The sequence below is a fragment of the Xiphophorus couchianus genome, chromosome 8, assembly GCF_001444195.1.
Source record: "Xiphophorus couchianus chromosome 8, X_couchianus-1.0, whole genome shotgun sequence".
Classification (NCBI taxonomy): Eukaryota; Metazoa; Chordata; class Actinopteri; order Cyprinodontiformes; family Poeciliidae; genus Xiphophorus; species Xiphophorus couchianus.
The window spans coordinates 2359227-2386491 of NC_040235.1; the positions used below are offsets into that span (position 1 = coordinate 2359227).

The following is a 27265-nucleotide window of genomic DNA, read 5'->3' on the forward strand; positions in this document are numbered from 1 at the left end:
TTGAAATGTCTTGCTGCTAAAATGTGCTATACAAATAAAATTTGATTGATTGATTGAAGAAAAAGCTCCACACAGATCCAGGAATACAGCAGACAGGTCAGTTAGGTTCTAAAACAGCATGCCAAGCTTTGAACATCCAGTTTAATCTGTCTATTCCATCATCTGAACATAGAAGATTGTACAAGCGCAAACCTACCAAAGTTTCATCATCTACCTAAACTAGATCTGTTAGTTGTGCGCTCCACAAGGAACAGAGGTAAGAAAAGACAGAAAGTATGAAGTCCTGTTGGTAGTTTTGTAGTCTAAACAAGTCAATTGATGTCAATGTGCAGCAGAAACTAACTAGAAAGCACATTTATTTATCAATCATTCAGTCTAATCTGCAGAAAGACATTTGAATAGATGGAAGCTCCCAATCTACCTGAGCTTGAGTTACTGTGGAAAAAACAGGGATGAAACAAATCTGTCTCTAGTACAAAGCTGGAAAACTGAAGTGAAAACAGTTTTCACTGCAGCACCAAAGCACTGACTCAGGCCAGCTGAACTCACAAACCGGCAGACGCTTTTCAGAGTTTTACAAATATGAATTTAACACTAAGACCAGTTGTCATCTGGTTCCCTTCCACTCTGCATCCCGAGAGTCAGAATCAAAGATGGAGAAGCAGTATTCAGCTTCCATGCTTCACTAATCTTGAACAAACTTCAGAAAACTGAAAAACTGCAGAAACATTGAGCTCCTTTTCGTTAAAGCTAAAACCCATCTGGCTAGAGTTGCCTGTGAGTCACAATGACTCAAAGGCGATATTGAATGGAATATTGATCAGTTTACATGATGTATATTTGATGATGTAATGTTCATTGTTTCATAATTGGTTATTGTATTTTGTTTTATGGTGTAAAACACTTTGAGTCATAATGACTGGAACAATTCAGCCTTTCTGCTGAAATGTGCTATGCAAATAAACTTGACTTCAAACTCAACTTATGCACTACTTTGTGTAAGCCTGGCACATACAATTCCATGAAGTAAAAAGAAATGGTAACTAGTTCGACAGTGTGGTATTGTTTACAACCAAAACATATCTTCCTGTCTGCTTTATCACGTCAAAAAGAGACTTAAAAGAAGCAAAGCAGAGACTTTGTTCACGTCTCTGTAGGAAGTCAGTGGAGCAGTTTGTAGATGTACTTCATCTGTAAATGCATTTTATTTGTGTCAGTTTCAGGTTCAGTTGCCATTTTCTCCAATCTTTTTTACATATAATACAAGCTTGAAAACTAGACAAAAAATTTAAAAAAGATAATAATAATAATAATAATAAAAACCCTTTATTTTCTTCTTTGCAGTAAGTGAATGTGATCCTCCTACCACATCGTTTTGGCCAACTTAGTCAACCAATTACTACTCTGTTGTTATTAAAGTACAAATATTAGCTGTTGAGTAAAACAATGATGATGAATGTACAAAAAAAACACACATCTCTGACATTTTATGTCAAGCTCAGTGCTTTTCATGGGAAAGGTCTGTGAAATTTTATTCATTTGGACATTCTGACCTCTCAGTCTTGTTTGGACACTCAGGTCAGTAGGCCCTACGGAGCTCATAGGGGGACCAGGGGCTCACCCCGTCCTCCTTAGCCCACGAAGAGTGGGCCTCGGTGCCAGCTGGGAGGCCGCTGTGACCCTCCGCCATGTCCTCCGACACCATCTTGGACACCAGGTCGCTGACGCTGCTGCTCATGTACGGGGGGCAGGGAAAGGAGGAGGGCACAGAGTAGGTGCTGCCGGAAGTCAAAGGGTGGTAGTGGACGTCTTCCAGTGAATGCAGGGTGTACGGCTGGCTGCCGGAGACAGGCCCCATGGAGGAGCCGCGGCTGGGGGAGCGGTACTGGGATGGGCTCCCAGAGGGCTCCGGGCTGGCTATTGAGGGTGGGACACTGACAGAACCCAGGCTGTCCGGACAGAGGCCCTCCACCTGGGACACTGGCTCAGATCCCGACTGGTCCCATGAGTCACGCTAAAGCAGGAAAACACGAACAAAGAGGAAGAACGTTTCAGTTATTCATTTCCTCATCAGATAGCATCCTGATCTTCAGCCATCACAAAAGGTCTTCTGTCACGGCAACATCTATTTTGTGATAGCTTTTTTTTCACAGCGTCTACTTTTACGGAACATTGTATGTTTTCCCAAAACACATTTTAGCACTTTTAAAAAGAGGACTGCAGTCATGCTGTGTTTGATATCATCTGATATAACTTTCATTACAGCATGCAGGAAGATAGAGCACATAACACCAGTTTTAAAGTCCCTACACTGGCTCCCTGTAGCTCAAAGAATAGACTTTAAAATTCATATTCCTTTATTTAATCAGGTAAACCCCGTTGAGATCTAGATCTCATTTTCAAGAGGGACCTGAGCAAAAAATTTGCAATACATAGCAACCTGGTTACAAGATAAAAACAATTAATACATATGCACAAGTATACTGTTGTTAGTTTATAAATCACTGAACGGCTCAGCACCACAATACATTAAAGATCTGCTGTTGTTGTATCAACCTTCCAGACCTCTCAGGTTCTGGTTCTGGTTCTGCTCTGCATCCCCAGAACCAGAACCAAACAAGGAGAAGCAGCTTTCAGCATCTATGCACCACAAATTTGGAACAAACTTCCAGAAAACTGTTAAACAGCTGAAACACTGACTTCTTTTAAATCTCAACTAAAAACCCACCTGTTTAGGATTGTATTTGAAATGTAATTAATTACAAATTTATTGATGGAACTTGACTTAATGTCGTGTTTTGATTGTTGATTCTATGTTGCATTGTGTTTCTGTGTTTGATATGATGTAAAGCTCTTTGAAATGCTTTGCTGCTGAAATGTGCTATACAAATGAGATAACACCAAACCTAGTTTTGTCCAAGATGGAACGCAGAAAACTAGTGGAAACTGCAAATTGTTGTGCTCGGAGGTCAGGCTAACAGCTGTTAGCAATGCAAGTCAGTGACAATGTAGTACTCAGAGTTTGATGCATTTAAACATTAAAGGAGCAGGTTTACAAACAAGTGTTTGTAAACATGTAAGTATTGTGTTTTTAATGCAGCTAATTTAATGAGATACAGGCTGTCAAGAGTGCAAATAGAAGTTCAGTACTACAACCATAGCCCTCTTTCAGATCATAGTTAGCAAAAAACATGCAACTACCAATTATTGATTACATTGTTTCCCATCATACAAGTTGATCTGCATAGAGTACAGGTCTTTAGGAATTTCAGAGTTGCATCTAAGTTTGCAGAAGTGTTTTGGCGTGGCTAACATGCAACTTTCACCTGAGTAATAGCTTTTCTCCATGTAACCCTCCATATAGCACTGCAAGTTGCATGTAGCAACCACAGCTGCTGTGTTCTGTCATCAGCATCAGATTTGGCTGACCTTCTCAGATCAGACAAAAGCTACATTTAAAGTCTCTGCTCTCTGATCTCAAACACATTTTGCAAAATGGTTTTGTGTCCCATACTCGTCATAGTGATTACAGGTGCGTTCACATTACCATGGTTTAGTCTGCTTTAATCAAACAGTCTGATTGTTTTGAGGAGATGTGAAGGTGCAACTGAGACCAAAAAGGTGAACTCTGGTCTGCCTACAAACCCGTCTCGTTTTAGTTGGAAGTAAACTCTGATGTGGTTCGAATGCATATGTCAACGCCAAGCAGACCAGAGACCACCCCAAAAGCAGGAAGCAAACCTATCCAGGACATTCTGGATAAATGCAACCAAAACAAACATTAGTCTAGCACTAGCGCTAGACTCATCGAAGACAAAATATAAATCCTACAACCACTATGTTGTTTATATTTGGTGAAGAAGGAAGTTGTGCTCAGTGTCTTCTTCAGAGGGTCTTTATTTTGCATCCTTCAATGTTTTCCTTCAGTGGTTCTTGGTGCAAAGCCACCACAGGTGAGGGGTTGAACAGTGGCCTGTTTGACACTCCAGTGTAAAACCAAACCACTGGTACATTGGTGCATTGATTTAACCCACAACCCTCTTACCTCTCGCCTCCTTCCATGTGTGGATCATTCAGTAATGATGTGTAAACGCATGTAAATCCCAAAACCTGTAATGATGTTAAAGGGGCCAAACCATACCTGCCCTATAACAGTTGGCAGCCATTTTGGACTTCTGAATTTGGAGTTTGTGAGGAAGCTCCAACTTTCCAAGTCAGAATTCCAATATTCCAATTTCTGATTGAAACTATAAAACTTTTCAGCCTTTAAATGGAAATGACAGTCACAAGGAGCATTTCCACCTTTTACAGGAACCAGTCTAGTTTTCTGGGGCCAATTATTATTATCCCACGCAACTCCTCCATGTTTACCAGGGTAGAAATACCCTGGTAAATATCCCTCTGTACTACCTGCCGAGGCAGTACTGTTCCTTTTTCCAGCAATGTTGTGCTTTAAATGGAGCATTTTGAGTTAGATGAATAGCTTCAACATCATGCTTTAAGACTACCTTAAATGCTACATTTAGTATGTGTGACTATCCCTAGCATGCTGATGATACTATTAGAATGTGTTGGAGCACAAGCATGAAGCCTATGTGTTAAGGCAATATCCCAGTGTATTCTTTCCTCAGGTTAAAATACATGTACATAGAGTAGTCAAGGAATACTGAGGCATTCATTTTGAAAATTTCAGTAAGCTTGATTTTAAAAGGCCACTCCAATCATGCGTAACAGTAGTTTTGTTATACAAATGTTATAATGGCCAAATATGCAACTGCTGATGTGTAAAACATGAATGGTTTTGTTTTGTAGGGTATGTGTGGGCCTTATTTTGCTTCAAAGTGTGCATTGACAATCATGGAATCTTTGTCTTGAGCCAATATCCCACTGATCTTTTATCACCTTAATATGGAGACAGTATGAAAGGAACAATGAGGCTTTTTTTTTTTCTCCGAAGAGTTTTTGCGGTGCTAGTGGCACGTTTTTTTTTTTTTTCTACTACAGTAGGCAGACAGGAAGGAGGGTGAGGAGAGGGGGGAAGACATGCGGTAAAGGTCGTCGGGACTGGGAGTCGAGCCCGCGACGTCCGCATCGAGGACTAAGGCCTCCAAACGTGGGGCGTGCTAACCCCCTGCGCCACCACAGCACGCCCCAATGAGGCTTTTACTTTGAAATTTTCAGTAAGCTTAATTTTACATGACCACACCAATCCCATGTGTAACAGTGGTTGTTGAATTATACTAATTTTCTAAAGCCCAAATCAGCAAATAGCTGTTGTGTAAAATCTTTTATTTTGTAAGGTGTGTGAACCAGCAGCAGGTTTCACAGATAACTTTAGCAGGGATTGCTTTTAAAGATCCAAACTGAAAACACTTTCCATCCAGGACCTTCACTAAAACATTTTTCCCATACTTCCCTCTTGCACAGAGCTTGTATCCATTCCAGGTGAGAAAGTGGGTGTAGACATGTGCAGATGATAAATCTCCTACAGTCACCACACAGTGTTGTATTATGTTGAATATTCTGTTGCTAGGGAAGAGAGGGAAGTACCTGCCACCAAAACCAGAAAATTACCATTGATGCATGATTGAAAATGATGTGATGAGTAATAACTGAGAGACAGAGAATTACAAATTAAAGCTTTTGTCTTAATCCACACATCTGTTCTCTGCAGTGGAATTGTAAAAAAAACTCTTTGTATTTGATTTTTTCAACTACTCCATTTAGCATAGCATGCCCAGATGTTAAAATAATTTACCTTCATGTAAAATTAATAATTTTTTGCTATAAAAGATTATCATAAAAGCAAGTTAATTTTATGTTTATACTGTTAGCATGTTCAACAGATTATCAGAGCTGTTTGTCCACTAGATTAAATTAGTGGAGCAAAATCAAGATTGGTTCTTTGTAAAGTATTTTATCCAAGAGATTTCTTCATATTTTGTCATGCTGAAACAACAACATACTTTTATTGAGACCAACAAAAACCAAAGTTGGTCTCAAGGGAAAGGAAGTGTCTAGAAACTGAAAAGTGTGGAATGCCTCTCTGTCAAACTATGTTTAGTTTTAGGTGTTTTGGGGTATTATCAGACAGAACAAGCTTAGTCAGATTGGATGGAGAGCATCAATGAAGATCATTTTCCCGCATAATCTCAAATAAATTTAAGCCTTGACTTTGACTAGGACATTCAAACACAAAAATATGCTTTGATCTAAACCAGATCAAAACATTTTATCATGTGGGTCAACATCAACAAGGTAAAAGTACTCTGCTTCAAAAATTCAACATTGTATATTTTTAATGCAAGCAAAGCAGTCTGAGTATCACAGAACCTGGATCAGTAAATTATTGTAAACCTGAGATCTTGCAGGTTTGCCTTAAAACAAAGGCAGGCAGTTCTTTTGAGTCGATTGTTTCCTATTTTGGCTTGGAATCAAAACATTTTTCAAGCAAAAGTGTTTGAATGCTTTTGGTCTGCAGCTGCTCACAATCAAATTAAATGGCAAACAAAATAAAAGTGGTGAGCAACACATAAATGCTTTTGTGTTTGCGGTTTTAGAAGAATTTATTCATCATAAAAAAAATCAGGCTCTAAAGAAAATTCAAGAAGTGTGAAGCATCAGACGCTCAATCTCAATCTCGTTGTAATCTGTTGATGACAATGACAAATAAATCTTATCTTTGATGGGAGCCACAGTTGTACCATTCTCGAATTGACACTCTATGAACGAAAACAAAATTGTGGGTGCGCAAGAAAATTTAAACCATGTAGCATTTTCTTTCCACTTCATAATTATATACAAATATGTATCACCTTGTCAGCAAAAGTTCAAGGGATATAAAAACTTTGCAAAGTGCTCAGAATCCTACCAGAAATAAATGCGGTGAATCTCCGTTGAAAGTTGGCAACAGGGAGGAAATGGTTGATGAGGGCAGGAAGGAGCTGCCAGAGCCGGAGAAGGTGGCTGCGCTACGGTAGTCACCAAAGGTTTCTGGGTAGTAGCTGTCGATGAGAGAGGAGTAGCTGCTCATAGAGGAGGGTTGTGTGGAAGAATAGACATCGGAAGGAAACTGCTTGGTGGATGTGCAAAAGTCTGCATCGGATATGAAGGGACGTCTCATGCTGTAGTAGCTGGGCAGCATGTGTGATCCTGTAAGAAAACATTTGTCATATGATATGCAAAAATAATGTGCTGGGATTGTTGGAGCCAAAACTTTGGAACCGGTAGAAATCTAGAGATTTATTGTTGAAGATCTATGCTACTTTGAGACATACCTGGCATCTGGACAAACGAAGGTGGAGTAGTCGATCCTCCCTGTGAGGAAGAAGTAGCGCTTTAATTCAGGGTTTCTCCGAGTTTATTATAAACCAGGCTTTACTTGCCACCCCATCCCCAGGCTAAGCATTCTCTGTTTATTTTACAATGGGTTTTTAATATACTAGCAACAGTGACAGTAAAGAGCTAGGTTTATAGTTGACTGATTCAAGTGGAAGTGAGAGTTAGCACGAATTGTACCGTCCATGCACCTGTTTGTTGGTTTTCACACCAGTCTTATTTATGATGCCTGTACATCAGATTTTTGTAACTATTAACGTTTTAAACATAAAAGTAGTAGCATGCTGGGCTGCTGGTGGGCTGCACTAGCGCAGGTTTTCTGGAGGAAACCCTCCAGTATTTGAACTATGCATGAGAATCTCAAATAATCCATTTTTATCACACCTGTGTTTAAAATGATTTTTAGATTATTAGGCTTACTGGAGGAAACTGGGGAAACGATTAAGGATCTTACTTACCGGAAGTAGCAGTATTTCACTGTAATTTGTAGGTGGGTTTTTTTGCTAGTTTATATTTATGATAGAAGTTACATCTTTTTCGGTTATTGTGCCATATTTAGTAAAACTTGTTTATGGACACACCATATGCTATCAGAGAGCTGCTCAGCACAGAGGATAGTAATTGTGAGTTTAATCACGGGGCGCGACAGGAACACGATCATTACGTTTTGTTACTGAATGACCGTGAATTAGCAGCTTGTTTCTCTGAAGAACTGACAGTAATAGAGAAGAGAAAAGCAGAGAAGCTGCTCAGAGATCTGAGCTGCAGGTTTGTGCCGACAGTGTAAAACACCAGAACTGCATAATATTAGCTTGGTGTGATGTGAATTTGATTTTTCGTTTGAATTTAAAAAAATAATAAGGTTCATGATCTGAGTCTTTATCATTATGTTTAGGCCAGCAATACATTTTTCTAAGGCAAAATAAAATATCTTGGTTTATTTAGTCCATAACAACCAGAACCTCGAGGTTCTCCGTTGCAAATAAGCGGAGAAATGACCGCAGCTGCTGCGAGAATCTTCCCACTGGAGTAGAACGAACCGAATCACACATTAACCTGTTATAGAGAGCAACTTGCAACTGGAAAGTATCTGCCCTTGCGGAGCTCAGTAACTGTTGTGCTGAAATTATAATCAGACAAAGTTTAGTTTGTGGCTGCAGCAACAGGTGTGTTGTGAACGCGCTTCTGAAACAAAAAGGCAAGTTTCTGTGATAAGTGGTAGTTTTCATCACCTACCGACAGATAAAGAAACAAAACGAATTTGGCTAAAACTTCTAAACTTGAAGAGAGAACCCAGAATGCTTCATGTGTGCTCGTTTCATTGTGTGGACAAAAAGCCAACGGAAGAAAATCTGCATCTCCGAAGCAACTGAGTCAATGAAGTAGCTAACTATGCTAGTGCGGGTTGTTTCAGCCGCTTCTTCGCCATCCCTGCCCGCATTAGCTGTAGGTAGCGGTAAAACAATACTGCCGCATGTAAGCTGTGATAGCTGCTGTTCTCAAATATTTCATAGCCTAAAACCTCTGTGGAAAGTCAGTTAGCGAGTTGCTAACATGTAAACAAATGGTGGTTCCGGTTTGCAGCGGAAATTGAGCCCATAAATCATGCAAAGCCTCATAGCGGCTAGAAATAAGGTGGGTACCCAGATTTTTTTTTTCAATAGAGGCTTGACACTATGAAAAATAGTTACAACCCAAACAGAATAAAAATGTTTTCAATGTGGTTGGTACATGCTAAGAAAAAGACTGAAGTATGTTTTCTTACATTTACTATTTTTTTTTTTCATTTTCTAACCAAAAAGGACTGATCATTTGTAGAGTTTCTATTTCTTGGCAGTCCCACTCATGCAGAGCTAAAGACATGCAGACACTCTGGGCCGCTCGCACAGGACAGAAAATGACAGAGCCTCCTGTTTTGCATAGTGCTAACATGAAAGAGTTGATATTAAGCCCATGTTGGCTAGGGCACACGCAAATTTTGGGGGCAGAATTTGAATGCGATTTGCCAGCGCCAAGACTTCCTCATGTGGCCCAGGTACGGCTCACTGCATCTCTGAAGGCTGCGTATGGAAATCAGCTCAAGCTCAGTCAGATAATGTGTTTCAGTCGGGGTGAGGGTGGAGGAGGGGGGGGGGGGGGGTGATGGTTGGGGGTGGAAGTGTGGGAGGGACTTATCCTGGTTTCCAAAAAGAAAAAAATCTTTCTTATTATTCAAAACAGGATATGACACAAGTCAGAGACAAATAAATTTAGCTACATTTCAAAATACAATTTTGAAATCAATATTTCATAAAAGTTCACTTTAAAGTTATTCCATTACCTCTTTTAATTTATCCGTTTGTGATGTTTCAGTACCTCAACATATGGAAATCATTCTAATAAGTACTCTGCATTTACATTTTTTTAAGTGAAGACAAATCACACACTGGGAAATTCTTACTGGCTAGCTAACTTTTGCCAACACTGCTAATGTTTTAAATTGTAAATGTAAAATTTCCTGAATCCAGTTTTTATTGAGCTCATACTTGTAGTGCTAAAGCAGAATGTCTAAGTGCAGCTGGATGCAAATTGTCAGATTGGAGAAAGCTGCTAAAGTGGGACGATGTGAGATGTTTTTACTCCTGCTGTCCCGGTTCATGTTCCAGCATGAGCTGGATTACTGTGGTCAGAGCTAGCTTTACTCTCTCAATGGCCTTTTTATTCTCCGAGATAAAACCTGGCATTGGTTAACATAGGAAGGGAACGGCTATCGTTACTATGTGCCTGTGGTCATTATTCACAACCATACATGTAAATACTGCATTGACAAGCACATAAAGTGCTTCCAAAATTGTAAATAACATATGTTTGTGGTTTAAATAAGATTACATATTAGATTTTGTTTTCAAAAATAACAATATAACACAAGGTTCCTCCAATAAAATTTACCAAAACAGTCTCAAAGTGAGACTACTGTATTTATCTAAAGTCTTACACAAGACAGACATATGTAAGAGGTGACATTGAAGTAATTATAAACCAGTCATCATAAACCATCAGATACTTGACAAAAATGTCTGATCCCTTTTATTACCAACTTCTGCCATATCCAAAACTGACAATTCTACTACTCAAGGTGTTTTAAGGAAAGATCACATAATTGCAGCAAATTTAGATTCAGATTTAGAAATCAAATATAGTTTGCATAAGTCAGTTTTATCCTTTAGATTTAAGAACTGGTTCAGTGCTTCCATGTTTGTTTGTCTCCCAGATGAAAGGGCCACTGCTGCCATTAATGCTCTAAATTTTCTTTAATATTTAAAGTACTAGTGGTTCAGTGTATCTGTGTTTTTGTGTTTCTGGTCTGTCTTTTCAAACTCAAGTTAAAAGACAGTTCTCTTCTGCTCTGTCGCTACATTCATCCTGGAACATTAAAACAATCAACTGTCCACTGCCACTACGTGTTTGTTAAAGAAACTTAGAATTTTTTCACAATAACCTTTTGAGCAGTCGACAAATAGATAAATCTAATCTAACTCTTCTAATTAGGTGAAGCAGAAAACAAGATACCACAATGATACAAAAGGACAACTTAGGAACTGCTAAAACAAGCCATTTAATAATGTTTACATTTATCAAAACATAAAGGTTTGCTAAGAGTTCAGCTGTTCAAGAGGGGAAAACCGAAGTCATCCAAAATGTACTTTAGGTTATTCACATTATTGTGGCAATGAAACGTGTTTCTACTTAAAGGTGTTTAAGTGTTTCTCATCTTTCACAATGATATTGATAGTGAAACAGACCGCAGTAGCTCCTAGCATATGTTTATGGTCTTTTGCAGTAGACAGCTACATAGTGCAGCTGAAACAGTTATTGAATTTTACAGAGTTCAAAGCAAAGTGTTAAGTTTGATGCAGAATAAGAAGGTTTTCTGTAAGCTGTCCCCACAGTCCAATACTTTGAATTGCATCCATTAAAAGCTAACTTATCACTGAGCCATGTCAAATCAGACATGCTACTGATTGCCTCGTTTTAAAGCAAACCACTAAACATAAAGAAAGTACTAGCAGGAGCATGCAGATCTAGCTGTATTTGTGGAGTCAGAGTCGCATCAGTGTTTAGAAACAAATGATAGAAACTTTATAGAATTGAAACTCCAGTTGGGACCAACTTTTAATGTGTGTGAGGAAAAATGAATATTCTGGATAACATGTGGGACATGACTGGTTATTTAGTTATCAGACGGTGATAACTAATAATAAGGCTCAACACAAACAAATCATTTAAAACATAACAACAGTATAGAAACAGAGAGGTTGAATAAGCTAACACTAGCAGTCATTTCTGCCTGTGAAAAGATCCTCAGTAGAACAAGTTACACAAGTATGGAAAACTTTTTGTAACCATGTGCCGAGTTAGCTAGTCCTTCAGAAAAGAAATGTAAAGCTATCTGTGTTTTAAGTGGAGTGTTAGTGGAATATTACAGCAACGTTGTAAAACCAAGCTAACGTTATGTTTGAGCAGACAATTGTTCAGAAACTCTGGGTGGATAAATATCTTTATTGCTGCAAGACATAGTTACTATCATGCATTACTGAAAATATGAAATTAAAGTTAATATCTCAAGAGACAAAACTGCTTGAATTTTTTCTGACTTTTAAGTTAGATATGCTTGTGACTATTTTATTGCTATTTTAAACAATTCAATAGAGTGAAATAATGGTGATGATAAAAATGAAAAGTCAATTTTGTCATGATGAGGTGTTTGAAAAGTGGACCCAAATACGTCAAGTAGTAGACAATACTTTTAATGAAAAAAGAAAGACGAATAACAAAAACTTATGGCCTGCATGGTGAATACAAAAGCCAAAACCCAGAACCATCAGCATGATGAGGAGGATAAACTAGGAACCAGAATACACAAAAAGGAAACAAAGAAAATTAAAGCTGCAAGCAGCCTCAAACGGCCCTGCAGCTCAGCGCCGCTCCAGCCTCATAACGACCGCGGGGGTTCCAGCACCTCCAGCCCGCTCGGAAAACCAATCTAACATTAAAAAATAACTAGACTTAAGAAACATAATAAATAACTAAGAATAATTAGAAAAAAAGTAAACATAATAAGGACTAAACAAAGCAAAACAGAAACAAGATTGATCTAATTAAAGAAAGAGAATAATCAATATAGAACAAAATACTGTAGAACACAAAAACAATCCAAGATCCTAAGAAATTTGGAACAAAATAAACTGGTAAAATTTTCTTTTAGAAGCTAGTGGGAGGCAATTGTTTTCTAAGTATACAATTTTTCACACACACGAAGAAAATTGAGTATCTGTTTTCACCGCCCTTGTTTTGAAATAGTATGTGTTTTCCCCTTGTATATTAAAATGTATATTTTGACAGCACTCATTAACTTTTACTTTCCAAAATTAGACAACTGCAGACATAAAGTTTTTTTTTAAATAGTTTGATTATAAACTGTAAGCAAATTTAATAACAGGAAGTTAGTTGTAACTAGTTGTTTCAGTCCTATGATTTCATCTAGAAATCAGAATTTGACCATTGAATAAAACATTTTTGAATTCCTCGTGGAAGGCCTAAAATGCACCATGTCATGTTTAGTTTGAGGCTATCTATGAAAAATGTGACATAATGGTATGATTTCAAATCCTTGCAAGTTGGTCAGTTTTCTTGGGAGACTGATCTCCTAAAGAGAAACAGTCCTATGGCTGTAACTTCACTTATTTGTAGGTTATAATGTTATAATGCTTTTCCCTTGTGTGATACACATATCACATGAGATATATTTGTTGAAAAAAAAGTAATTTAGGCCAAATTTAAGTTAAAATTCCTTATGAAATTGGAGCAATCGTGGTGCTTTACAGTCCAAAATTACACAACAGCAGGCATAAAGTGCTTATAAATTGCAAGCAAATTTAATAACAGGTTGTCAGTAGTGGTTGCAGGGGCGCTGCCAGGAATCTTGGGCCCCATGACAAAAAATTAAATTGGCCCCCAACACGCAGCTGCTGAGCACAATATTTACTGCTCATGAACTTTATATGCAACAGTCCACATACAGTATGCAAGTAGGTTGCTTAAATTTGTTCTATTAGTTTTAGATTACTGAAATGTCTCTCCCCACCAGCAACAGTCATAGGCAACATGCAAAATATACATGAAACAATCCAGACTTCTCAAAAAATGCTTTGTAGTTGCATTTTATTCAAGCTGCAGTATATAACTTTAATAAAAAATATGTTTTCTCAATATTTGTTAAAGCTGTCACCATGTTGTGACAGTTTGTTATGAGACAGATAATCTGTGAAAACAATAAATCTCCTCCACCTGCTCCCTGAATTACTATTGCTAGTAATGCAACGTTCTGGCCAAAACAACCAATCAGAACCAGTAGGAGGGTCTTAGCGCTGTCAATCAACCTCATTCACTCACTGCTAAATGTGCTAATGGTGGAAAAACAACTTATCATTACAGGAAAAATGTCTATCTGCTGTCATTGGTAGCTATGCTAACTAGACTGAGCATTCACAACAGGCTGCGCTAGCTACAGCATAGGGATGAGCAGCCACATGAAATTGTGATTGACAGCACTAAAACTCTCCTGTCTCAGATTAGCTGTTTCTAGATAGTACTGGGAGAAAGCAGAGGACGTAGATTTTTCACAGATTATCTCTCATACCATACTGTCACAACATAATGACAGTTTTAACAAATATGTAAAAAAAAATTATAAAAGTTACATACTGCAGCTTTAATTTCACTTAGGAGAGGACGGGTCAGGGGGGACATGAGTTAGAGCTGCTGCTGACTGACTCATCTGTTGTTAAATGTGGTAAAAGATACAGGGACAAGTTCAATACATGAATATGTTGGTAATTTCTTTCCTTAATTCATAGAATGCTAGTGAAATGGAGGCAAACAGTCTGTAGCTAAGCTAACTATGCTAAATGGTTGATAATCTCACACAGTCTACCCACCTCTCTTGGAGAAAAACTGGGTTACAAATTGACACTTTTATGTTTTTCTCTCTCTGTCTCTATTTTTTGAAAACCTGACTTTATTATTTTTCTTAGCAGCACAGTAACTGCCACAGTCATTCTTGTCTGCTGACTGCTGCTGAACACCGTCACCGTCAAGCTGAGCAGGAACGAACCATTTCATGCAGATCCAGGGGGGTTCAGGACAAATGTGTGCTTTTTGGTCTGGGAGGGGGGACATTTATTTTTTACTGCTAAAATCAATTTTAGAAAACACAGTATAATTAATTTTGTAATTGACAGGGCGCCATTTTCTTTTAGATTTTTATGAACAAAAAAAACAAACAAAACAAAAGAAAAGAAAAATTGTGGAGGGCTCCCTGTTGGTCAGGGACCCTTAGAATTGTCAGAACTTTTCTCCTCTATACAGCGCCCCTGAGTGGCTGTCAGTGGTTGTCTTAAACATTTGATTGATGTCAATTATGTATGTTGACTTGCTTCTCATTTCATTAATACAAAATATATGACAAGAACAATGAGTAAATATCTACAGCTAAAGAACAAACAGCTAACCAAAACCATAATAGATTAACTTCTACTAATTTCACAAAACATCATAATCATTTTTTAAAAAGTGTGTAACTGTATAATTTTAGTGGCCAGTAGCTTTAAATGTTGAAGTGGAGTGGAGTAGTGATGGACTCTGACCTGAACCTCCAGAGCCACATAAAGACAGTTACAAAGTCGGCCTTCTATCACCTGAAGAACATTTCCAGGATTAAAGGACTAATGTCTCAGCCAGATCTAGAGAAACTCATCCATGCCTTCATCTTCAGTCGTATTAATTATTGCAACGGCGTCTTCACAGGTCTGTCCAACAAATCAATCAAACAGCTGCAGCTGATCCAGAACGCTGCTGCTCGCGTTCTGACTAAAACCAGGAAGACAGAGCACATAACACCAGTTTTAAAGTCCCTCCACTGGCTCCCTGTAGCTCAAAGAATAGACTTTAAAATACTGTTGTTAGTTTATAAATCACTGAACGGCTCAGCACCACAATACATTAAAGATCTGCTTTTATTGTATCAACCTTCCAGACCTCTCAGGTTTTGGTTCTGGTTCTGCTCTGCATCCCCAGAACCAGAACCAAACGAGGAGAAGCAGCTTTCAGCATCTATGCACCACAAGTTTGGAACAAACTTCCAGAAAACTGTAAAACAGCTGAAACACTGACTTCTTTTAAATCTCAACTAAAAAGCCACCTGTTTAGGATTGTATTTCAAACGTAATCAATTACAAATTTAATGATGGAACTTGACTTAATGTTGTGTTTTGATTGTTGATTCTATCTTGCATTGTGTTTCTGTGTTTGATATGATGTAAAGCACTTTGAAATGCTTTGCTGCTGAAATGTGCTATACAAATACAATTTGATTGATTGATTGATTGATTGATTGATTTATTGATTGAAGTTGTTAAAGAAGTTTTGTTTATCTTGCAGCCATATAAATGTGGAGTAAAAAGCTCAGGACTAAGAACAAGGATTGAAATAGGAAATATAAACAAGTCTTTACCAAATAAATAGTGGATGTATGCTGTTTTTTTTGTTTAAATTTTACTCAAATTAACTTTTCCTAATGCAGAACTGAATTAAGTAAAAAAAAGTTGGATTTGCTGCCTAGTAGATTTGCATATTAATATTTCTGAAGCTGGCAATCTGATAGCTGTTTAAGATTGCTGTTGCTGCCTTCAGCAAACTGAAAACATTCTGCAGCAACAGACGTAAACTCACTGACCCTCTGAATGAAGCGTCTAGCCTGCTGTTTTGTGGTGTTTGGCCCTGGGCTGGAATCTCATGAACATGGAGTTCAGCTTTCAACACAGAAACAGAAATAGTGTACACCCCCCCACACCCAGTGGATCCTATTTTGTTATCACTCATAAAACAAAAATGGAAACGCTACACCTGTCCATTAAAATAATAAATTTGTAAAATATGAGCCAGAATTTAAAGCGGCTGCATTTTCTTTTTCATAAAACCATATGCAAAGCAGAACAGGTTTTTAATCACCATGTTTTGTACAGGAAGAACTGCATCCTTCCAACCTCACTGGTCTGAATGACATAATTCACATCAAGCTCAGTGGCTCCCAATTAAAAGTAGAAAAAAATAAAAGTTTCCATGTCTAACAAATGTATGATCACTACAAAAGGCTAATGCTTCCTTTATGCTCATTACAAATATTGTTACATGTCAAGAAAATAAAGGAATTAGCATATCTGCTCATCTCATTACGATAACTGTGTGGATTTATTTTTATTTTTTTTACACATACAGTGGCTGAGAGTGCACAAAAATGTTCATGAGGAACACATATCTGCTAATGTTCACTTCATGTGTAAATATTTAACTCTTCTTGGATATCTTGGGATTTTTCATTTAAAGGATTTTGAGTAGTTTTGTAATCCTCCAGTAAATAACACTCTATCTTTATCCATCTCTTTATCTTATTATGAGTCTGGATTAGTTGGTGATGAAGCTTAAAGATATTGGCTCTTCTGATTGTGGGCAAGATTTAGAAGAACTTCTACCATCTTAAAAGAAGTCTGCTCTCAAAAGTATCAGACAGATTCATTTGAATACCTTTGAACTGTTGCCAACTTAGCATTGGTTGGTTTTTTATATGGAAGTTCATAAAATAATGTTCCCATAAGCCTCTATGACTATTTGGAACTGGAGATAGCCGAAGTTTTTGGTCTTAGCCAGGCTTGAACAAAGATGCTCTGGTACAGCTGACTTTGTTGTGTGTTCTCCATGGAGAACTCCCAACTACCCACAACTGTCATCCACTGAAGTTATGAACCTCTGCAGAAATTTCCAGAGCAAAAAGTGAAGGTATGTTTTCTCCTACAGGTTTTTTGTCTTATTGTATCCCATGCTATCTCCTAACTGGCTGAGCGGTAAGCAGTCTGCATATCTATAGAGTGGACATGCCACCATTAGACAGAAACCAATGAGTGAATACTGTCCCATAAAAGCCTTTTGACAGGCAGTTTGTGGTAATGAAAAGCCAGTCTTGCTTGTGCATGCAGGCATCTACGACACAGCCAAATTTGTCTGTATGTTCAAGCTAGTGTGTGTGTGTGTTTTAGCAGTGTGTGTGCGTGTGCATGTGTGCTTGACAACAATAGGAGGTTTGTCTGGAGCTCGTTCATGACTGAGGACAATATCGGCTGGCAGGTGTGTGTTGATCAAACTTTGCATAGGCAACCTCCTGCATTGGCCTTTTCTCTGTATCCCCTGCGTTGCCAGTCCCCCCACCCCACCCAACCCAACCCCACCCCACCTCACCTCCACCCCACCTCACCTCCAGCTCGAGCTCCAGCTCCAGGGAGCTTTTTATTTTTTTGAAGATCACGGTCATTGCCTTTGCATGCATTGTGTCAATGTTCTTTTGTGAGGTTAGGATAGGACTCTGTGCTTTGTCTTTATCCACACACACTGTGCTCAACTATTTACAGATGGTCTTTATGAGGCCTTGAGGGCAGCAGAAACAGAGGGGGGAAGGCACGTACAGGTGGTCAATGGATCAACCATTGGCTTATTAGTGCACAAAACAACAGTAAATGTAAACAGGGAGAGGATAATATTTGAAGGCAGTGCCGTAATTGTGTCATCAACAGAATGTCAACTGTGGCTACGGTGTTTGGTTTGGGTGAAGGATGATGAGGGGAACAGACAGCACAGGAGTGTACAATAGCAAAAACAGTTGGTGCTTACAGTATATCTGGGCCCACTTGTCTGCCGGGATCGCTTCTCAGCCAGCAGGTCTTTCACTGTGTGTTTAACCCGAACACCCTGGTACACTCTTTTCGAATATTCTGAAGAGTAGAGACAACAAAAAAAAAAACGGACACTGAGAGGAGATTTGATCTCATCTAGAAAATGTTCATCCTCCTGCACAACTTCATACAAATTTTCATCCATTCCCACCAAAGTGCGTTCATTTGAATACATCACAGTTTTATGCATATAGGTGAATGGCTCTTTGGGATTGTATGTGTAAATGTCATGGAAATTGCCCTTGGTCTGGTCGTTGCAAATGGAAACTAAAATGAAGCAATTAGCGAGAAACACTTGATTTCAACCAGTCAGAAAGATAAGGTTGAAAGATATGGGCATTATAAAATATGCGTGTTTTTCTTTAATTAATGAAAAGAAAATATGCATGTTAAGCATGTTAATGAAAAAGCATGCATTTTGATAGAACTGAGAAATCCCATATATTTATTAAACAGGTCATTTTTGGTATTTGGTATAAATCTCACGTTGATGCTGGTGTGATTTGGGGACATTCCTGGGAAGCAAAGGTCTAAACTCAATGAAAATGCAAACTTTATTATGCAAACGGAAATTGCATGCAAAAAACTGTATGTAAAAGACCCCAGCTTTTTGAATGGATCTTTTAGATAAGCTCCAGCAAAGAGATGTTTGAAAATGAAAAAAAAAATTTATCTGGATTTTAATTTATTTCCTTTTTTTGTATTATTCTAAATGAAAAGAAAGTCAAGGTTTTACAATCTTTTTTAAAACAATCACAACATATAATTACATTTGTGCAATTAGACATAAATAGTTCCTGAGAGTAGGTTTCCTCATATTCCTGTTGTAAGAAGCGCTCTCTGCAGAGATAAACATGATCTAACAAGTTTCGGGGTACTAACCGTCACACACAGTAATGAAAATCACAGCATTCTGGCACAACAAAAAACAGCAGAGAATTTTGATTTCATCATAGCAACACTGATATTCATAACATTTCTTTTAGGAAAAGCAAGATGGGCATATGCATGAATGAAAAAGTCTTACCTGTGTCCATGATGCAGCCGAACGGTGTATCATGTACTCACACACACTCATACACACACCCACAGAAGCTGTTCTGTTCTCCCTCAGCTGTATTTGCCTACAGTGGCTCAGTGCAGGAGTGCAGCACCATACTGACTGGCGTGCCACTCAGAGAGCTATAACCACTCTGTAAAGAGGGCAGGGACACATGGCACCTCACACTGCAGTCATCAGGAGGCAGGTTTTCAAAATGACCTTTTATCTATTTGTTTAAATGCAAATATATGGGGGGGATGTTTTTTAGACTATTTGCATCCGCAGTCAAGATTAGGGGTTGGAAGCATTGGGAAAAATGAAAGAAAACCTGGACTCCTTTGGCCTGTACTCCTTGTCTGAATTCAAAAAAGGATACATTGTTTCCATGTTTTTGATTTTGAGTTGCGGGAGCTTCCGAGCGCCGCAGGTCTCGTGGCACGAAAGTTGTTCTTCTTTTACTTTGAGCTTTTGCATCTGTGGAGTACATACAAAATATTCTACCCAGCCTATATAGCTGTCTACCCTTTAAACTGTACATCTAATAAAAACTTTGTTCTTGGAAAACATATACATTTTTGATAACACTCTTTTGCAAAAATGAACCTTATTATTGCATTTTCCTCTGAAATGAGTTTTCTTTTTTTAGATTTGTAGAAAACACTTTGAGCAAAGTAAAAACAAATGACTCATCTCAAGCTTTTGTTGAGAGGCTGCAATAGCTGGTGGCATGCTTCGCTAAAAGGTTTATGTCTGCTGCTGCAACAAACTCAGGAAAGGCTTTTTGACTTGTTTTCTGACTCAAACCACAGAACTTTGCCTTTCAAAGTAAAACTCATGATGTCTATTAATCTGCGAAATATGTAGGTGGAAATTTACATGCGTTTCCCATTGCACACTAAGCCTGGTTACATTCTTACACACATGATTTTGTAGTGACAGAGAAACCAGTGAGACGAACTAGCTAAACATTAAAGTGGAACTACTTATTCCTGCTGGAATTTGCATGATGTCTGGTGTGGCGCAATCAGAAGGACAAAAATTACATTACTGAGAAGTCAGCTGTTAATCTGATCAAAGATAAGCCAGAAACAGTGGCTAAAGAAGCTAACGAGAGCTTGGCTAGCTTAGTTCCATAAGAGACTAAAATGTTATCCCATTATTACATCTCCATGGTGAAAGCAGCTTGTGTTGAATTTAAGGTGTAACTTCATTGTTTGTTATAAAGCTCAAAGATAACACAGATTAATTATTTTGCTAGCTTCCTCAAATGTTCTGCTATTGCATAGTTTTCCCTCTTTGTTTTAAGCATTTGTTAGCATTTCTTCTGTAGCAGATAGATGGAATATTTTCTCACAAAGCTGTACTGATAAAATTAGCATCAGAAAGTGCAAAGCCTCAAACTGTAAATCATTATCTGGAGCGATTGAATGACAACTTAAATGCAAACTGCCCCGCAAAAGAAAATGTCACACACTAACATTTTGTTGAAGAACCTTTAGATTTGATCAGTAGTGCAAAAAGTAGGTATTCACTATATGCAACCAGTGATGGAAAAGTACTCAGCACTAGCATTTGAGTAAACGTGTTGAATGGTCAAATCTTACTCAACTAAAAGTAAAAGTAAAAAGTTGCTCGGTGAAAAGTTTACTCAAGTACAGAAGTACTTCCTTTTCAAAATACGTAAGCATTCAAATGTACATATACTGTACATCTGCAATGTAAATGCAAGTAGCAGGTGAGTCAGACCTCTCCATGAATTCCTTTCTATTACCTCCTGAAGATTAACAGGGTAAACTCCAGACTCTGGTGAAATGAGATGTGCTCCCATGCTACTGAAACCACTTTTGTAATATTTTCCTGGCATTGCCATCTTAGAATATATCCATGCCATCAGTGAAGAAGAATGATCAGCAGCAACCACAGATCTCAGCACAACCACCATAAGGCAGACAATAGGCATGATGGGTATACCAGGTCATGCACATCTTCCCATCACTGTGGAATATGTTACATCTGGACTCATCAGACCGCATGACCTTCTTCCATTGCCCCAGTCCAATGTTTATGCTCATTAGTAAACTAGAGCATTTTTTTCCAATTATCCTTACTGACAAATGGTAAATGGTCTGAACTTATTTAGTGCTTTTCCAGTCATTTTGACCACCAAAGTGTTTTACACCAGTGGACCCCAACCTTTTTATCACCGCGGACCGGTCCAGGCTTAGCAATTTTACTGCTAATGGAGGGGGGAGAGGAGGTGAACCATCAGACAAGGCTTCTGCATGTTGGTGTGTCTGCTAAAGCTTAGTTCACATGGCACAATTTTAAATTTTTTGCCCCCACTTTACCAGAGACATACGGTGAGGTTCATAGCTGGTGAGGCGCTGACTTAATCAGATTTACAAATATAGACCCCCTGCATGTTATTGTTTACATACGGAAATTTTGAGCATGCGCACAACGCTGGAGGCCAAAAAGACAATTCTTTCACATGCCATCCATAGCCGCGCTGTTGTGGTAGAATAATTCTGTTAACTTAATAAAACTTTGAAATGTAAGTATTATTAATTTAGTGCTGTACTCAACAGCAAAGGGAAAAACTGAAGTACAACTCAAAACCACTTTTTCGTCCTCTCTATCGCCAAACTACACGCAGACTCGTTGCCACAGCAACTGACGTCATCTTATGTTTCAGGATTCAACACCAAAAAACACTCAAATATTTCCCACACAAATAGCAGAACATTCAGTCTGTTGCAATAGCATGGTTTTAGGCCTAATGTTTATTTTGCGATTATTAATAAGTGATCGCTGTGGTAGATTATAGCTACCGCTGCTATTAGCTAAGCTAACAGCAGTTTGTGGGTTATGCATCTTTTTTGCATTCTTTACACATACAAACTGTAGCCCACAAAACGTGCATTTCATTAGAATACAAAAAAAGTTATTGCTGTCTTACTTCTACTTATAAATGAAGTCCGTGCACCGCTCATTCTGCACAAAAAGATCAGCCAAAGCCAAGTTTATCCTTGAGAAAAGAGGGAAAGGAAAGCAGAAAAGGCCGTTTCTAGAAGGACATCCACAAAGCCTGTCTTTTCTTGTATATCACCCAGTTTGAAAAGAGTGGTAGCCTTCTGTCTTGTAGTTTGAAGCAAACCTGTCAGCTCTGGTGTTGATGTTCCTTTAGTATGATTTCCTGCTTCAATTGAAAATTAACTTTAGAAAACTGTAGAAATGTAGTCATCCATGTTGATGTTGGAAGAGAGGAGAAAACATTAAATCTATTGCTGCACTCCACTCATTTACTGATTGACTAGCTCACTGTCTCTTACTCTGCAGAAGTGGAGTCATAAGACCAATGTCTGGGATCATGAGCGCCCCCTGCCATGAGGCAAGAAAACTGCCTGCCTCACCTCGAATCTGTTCTCTGTCGTTTCTGATAGCACCTCAGCACACAAAACATGTTACACACAGAGTTGGTGACAAAAAAAACATTGTACATTATATAAATAGGCTAAATTATGGAAAATCAGTTCATATATTAAATGTTTTTTAACCATTTTATTAGTGATGTACAGACAGGAAGAACGTCCATCCATCAAAAGGCAGCCAGTGCAGTTAGTGAGAGGCTGCAATCCAAGGTGAGGCTGAGCCTCTGTTCTGAGCATTTGAATAGGAAAGCAAAAATTAAGCGACTTTGAAAAAAAAAATCAAAATTGGTTAAACTAAATGAAAAATAAATACTTTATAGTACAAACCACAGGGTGAAAATAGCTATATAAATTCTCATTCTATTTTATAGAAGCAGATGAGGGAAGCGGGTGAGGCTCTGCCCGTCACTGGATTTTCCTATTACAACAATCTTAGAACGTTCTGAGTTCTAAGATTGTTGGATGTATCATCCGGCTGTGTGTGGTGCGTTATGTTTTACCGCTCAGGGCATATGCAACATGTTGGATTGTCTTGGCCCAATTATCGCAGCCTGTGGGGTTTTCCCTATGCAACCTATTGAATGTGACAAGTAGCCAATCAGAAAGCGCGGTAACGTAAGCACGGAGGGAATCCCAAACAGCTGACATGGCGCAACTGAGAGTCTGGTGGAGCTGATATGTGGAAACAGGATGAATGTTTATTCAGCAGGAATATCAATAGAAATGATAAGGAGAGGAGTTGGAGCAAAACTGGTACTGCAGTTGATAAAACTGGTAAGTTTTCAGCTATCTATCATTAACCTGACATAAATAGGTTACAATGATAAGGCTATTCATTCAGTCAAGGCTTGACGGTGACATTAGCTTGCTTAAAATGAGTCCACAAGCTATCACTATTGCTTCTACATCGTCATCCGTGTTTTTTTAGTCTATATTCAGGTATTGTATGTTGGGGGTTTTACGTTCGTGAGTGGAATCGGTTCGTGTGTGGTGTGTTGCTCCTGTCCTGTGGATTGACACAAGAACGATCGAACCTGTTGTACTTTTACCTCTGTGTTGGCAATAACTCTGTGACCACAAACCTCTGCGGTTTGAAAAATCGGCCGACAATTCTTAAATTGTGCCTTGTGAACCAGACTTAAGACTCAAGCTCTACTCCTCTAGTCTGGACCACTGCCCTAACACTCTTGTCGCTATGGTAACGTTTACACATTCCTTCAAAATAAGATACATATGCGCCACAAAAACAAACATTTTACTTTCATGAAAAGTTTAACTCATGATAACGACTAATTAATGGGAGCCCTGAGGTTGTTTCTCTGCAATGAGACGGTCCCATCTGGGAGTGATGAGCGACAATGACACCCGAAGTGTTGCTTATGCGCAGGGTGCTCATGGTCTCTACGTGGTGAAGCAGTTTGAAGGCTCATTGCCTCATTAGCATCCGGTCACCATATCATGCAGAGCTTGGAATGTGGGAATCACCTACCGGGATAAATCCATTCTCCTGTCTCTTCTCTGGGCCTTTTCACCGTCACAACTAAACTTTCAAAAGAATCTGATCTGCTTCTACTCTTTTTGCTGCTTATGGGCTCAATGTTGGCGGCAAGATGTAACCTAGAGAATCCGGTTAAGGGATTTTCAAAATAAAAGTTCCTCCAGACTCAGATAATACATAAAACGGAAATATTTAAGTATTTCTTGTGAGGCCGGCTCCACAGACCGGTACCAGTAAGCGGCCCGGGGGTTTTACATTAGAGACACTTTCGCCCATTCGCACTCACAACTGCACACACATTCATACACCAATACGCAGATCAGTGGGCAATTTGTGTAGCCTGTGAATTTCTTCAGGCTACACAGATGTGCAGCCCCAATGCCTTTTTATCCTTCATTCTCATTTAAAACTAATTTGAATAATGAACTGAACTTGACTGCATTGTTTGATAGGTAGAATAAACTGGAATGTACGTTTGGAATGGATTGATTTTTTTGTAAGGTGCCTTAAAGGGGTATTACTTATTTTTCAGGCATATTATGTTATTTTTATAGACAGTCAAGTAACTATGTTACCTTCAGTTGTTATAAAAATGCTGCTTATATCTGTCAGGACAGGGTTTTTGGGTTTGCTTTTGATCTTATTTATCATTATGTCTTAGTTCTCTTTAGCCTTTCCTGGTCATTTCAGTTTTATTATTTGAGCTTATATTTGAGCTGATTCCTTATTTTCAGTCTTTCATAGTGTTTCTAGTTAGGTTTATTCTTTAGTTACCTTAGGTTGTTATTCTTGTATATCTATGTCAAGCTTTCTTTAGTGATTATAGTTTATTTTTATTTAATCCTTCTAGTTATTCCTTATTTCAACCTCCTTGTAGTGTTTCTAGAAATGTTTCTTAGTTATTTCATCGCCCTAGGTTCAGTTATTCTTGCATGTCTGAGTTTAAGTTTACCTTTCTTTAGTGGTTCCAGTTAAGTTATTAAGTCCTTCTAGCTTCCCCCTGTAGTGTTACTTTAGGTTGAGTTCTGTTATGTCTGTATCCATGCCATCGTCCTTTAGTAACCCTAGTTAGGTTATTTCTTAAGTCCTTCTAGTCCCCCCGTAGTATTTCTAGTTTTCTTATTTTGTCATCTTAGGTTTAGTTAGACCTGGAGATAGGCACCAGCACCTCCCGACCCTACTAGGGACAAGGGTGTTAGAAAATGGATGGATGAATGGTTTAGTTCAGGGGTGCCCAAAGTGGGTCCTTGAGGGCCGGCATCCTGCATGTTTTGGTTCTGGTTTATCGCACCTGGATCAAATGATGGCTCGTTAGAAGGCCTAAGAATAACATTGACATGCTGAAAAGGTTGTTACTACCACCAGGGAGAGAATTAAAACGTGTAGGATGCCGGTATTCGAGGACCGACTTTGGGCACCCCTGTAGTCTTTTTGTCCAGCTTTCTTTGTTTAGATCTTAGAATAGAATAGAATAGAATAGAATTACTTTATTCATCCCAGCAGGGAAATTATTTCTCAGTTACAGCAGCATAGAGACAAGACACAACATCCACCACTGAGTAGCAATGTAGACAAGATAAAATAAGAATAAAATATGACATGCTGTCAATATAAAAAGCATGCTGTCAATATCCTTGCAAGGATTCAAAATGCAGAACAGAATGTATATGTAAATATATGTACAGCAAGTGTGCCACAGTGCATTGTGCAAAATTGGACTGATTAGTGCAGAACAATGATTTAGCTTTTATTGTACAGTGAGATGGCATGTGGCAGGAAGGATTTCCTGTATCTGTCCCTACGACAGCGGAGCTGGAGCAGCCTATGTGAGAAGGTGCTCCGCTGTCTGTCCACTATGTTCTAGTTACTCTAGCTCTGTGTTCCTTAATTTTTATCTTTAGATCAGGGGTTTCAAACTCCAGTCCTCGAGGGCCACTGTCCTGCAGTTTTTAGATGTGCCACAGGTACATCTTTAATTACCTCCTCCTTGTGTAGATCAGTTCTCCAGAATCTTGTTAATGACCTAATTATTCTATTGAGGTGTGGTGCAGCAGAGGCACATCTAAAAGTTGCAGGACAGCGGCCCTCGAGGACTGGAGTTTGAGACCCCTGCTTTAGATCAACCTTATTTCTATTTTGGGTTTCCTCAGTTTTCCCCTTATGTTTGTTCCGCTTTCTAGTTATTTTACTGTCTCTATCTTAGTGTTTTTTAATATTACATTTATTCCTAGCTCACTTGTTACTTCTATCATTCTCTTATGTTCTTCTCTAGATCCTAGTACTTTCTCTGTTCCATTTTCTCCCCACCCCTCAGTCTGACTCCTGCTTATCACTCTCACCTGCAATCAATTAAGCTAATAAGCCAGGGTGTTATTTAGCTATCTACCTCCCAGTATTTTAGCCTCCCAATCACTTCCATTCCTCAGTAGATCCTCATATTCATGTACCTCAGTCCTCTGTGCTTCCCTGTTTTCTCCTTGTGCCTCCAGGTTTGATGTTCTTTTGGATTTATTTTTGTTGTTACCTTGGATTTTGTATTTTTGTAAGTGCCCATCATTAAATCATCAAAGAAGTCAGTAGTTGCCTCCTCTTCTCTGCATTTGGGTCCACCTTCAACAACCAACATCATCAAAGATGACTTAAAATAAATTTGACTTTGTAATTTAATGCCTTGAAATTGGGCCACTGTCTCTTTAAAAACTCCTGCGCTTTCTGAAACTCCACCTTCAGGAAGTTACTATAACAGCGTTCCTCTATCAACCTTTGAACAATGCTTTGCACTGAGAAGTAGCTCCTATACGAAGATTTGCTGTTGGATAATCTGAAGGAGTTGAGTGGGGGAGTCACGGAAGAGGGCTGCTCTGTGAGACAGATCAGAAGCTTTTATGTTTCTGAGGAGGAGCCGCGCCTCGTAGGCAGAGCTAGGTCCAACCATTCATTTCGCACAGGTGAATGGTTGCCATGGAGATGAAAGGATTTCTCCACCATGTATGAAAGAATCGAGTAGTTATGGGCAGATGAGGCCTCATTGGGTGTGTGACACATTTCCCAAACTGTGTTGACACTGTGCTGAGACTGTGTTGCTTAGTCACTTACAGTGACATCTTCTGGAGTTAGAAAGTCATTGCAGGCTAAT

General features: G+C 38.7%; 1 protein-coding gene across 1 annotated transcript; it reads right to left on the reverse strand.

Moving 5' to 3' along the window:
• Nucleotides 1–1186: 1186 nt before the first annotated feature.
• LOC114149186 (uncharacterized protein C11orf53 homolog) lies at nt 1187–19359 on the reverse strand. The gene is made up of 5 exons (XM_028024837.1): nt 19186–19359; nt 18097–18197; nt 7278–7317; nt 6872–7152; nt 1187–2014 (listed from the first exon to the last, which is right to left on the reverse strand). The coding sequence occupies exons 1-5, from the start codon at nt 19193–19195 to the stop codon at nt 1580–1582; spliced, it is 867 nt and encodes a 288-aa protein (XP_027880638.1). The 5' UTR covers nt 19196–19359; the 3' UTR covers nt 1187–1579.
• Nucleotides 19360–27265: the final 7906 nt, after the last annotated feature.

What these genes read in the sequence shown, in the direction of transcription:
- LOC114149186 (XM_028024837.1), bottom strand. An exon ending in CAAGTGGGCCCAGATATACT is followed by an intron (nt 7,318 to 18,096) that starts GTAAGCACCAAC and finishes TCTTCCTCACAG; the next exon opens with GGAGGATCGACTACTCCACC. An exon ending in TTCGTTTGTCCAGATGCCAG is followed by an intron (nt 7,153 to 7,277) that starts GTATGTCTCAAA and finishes GTTTTCTTACAG; the next exon opens with GATCACACATGCTGCCCAGC.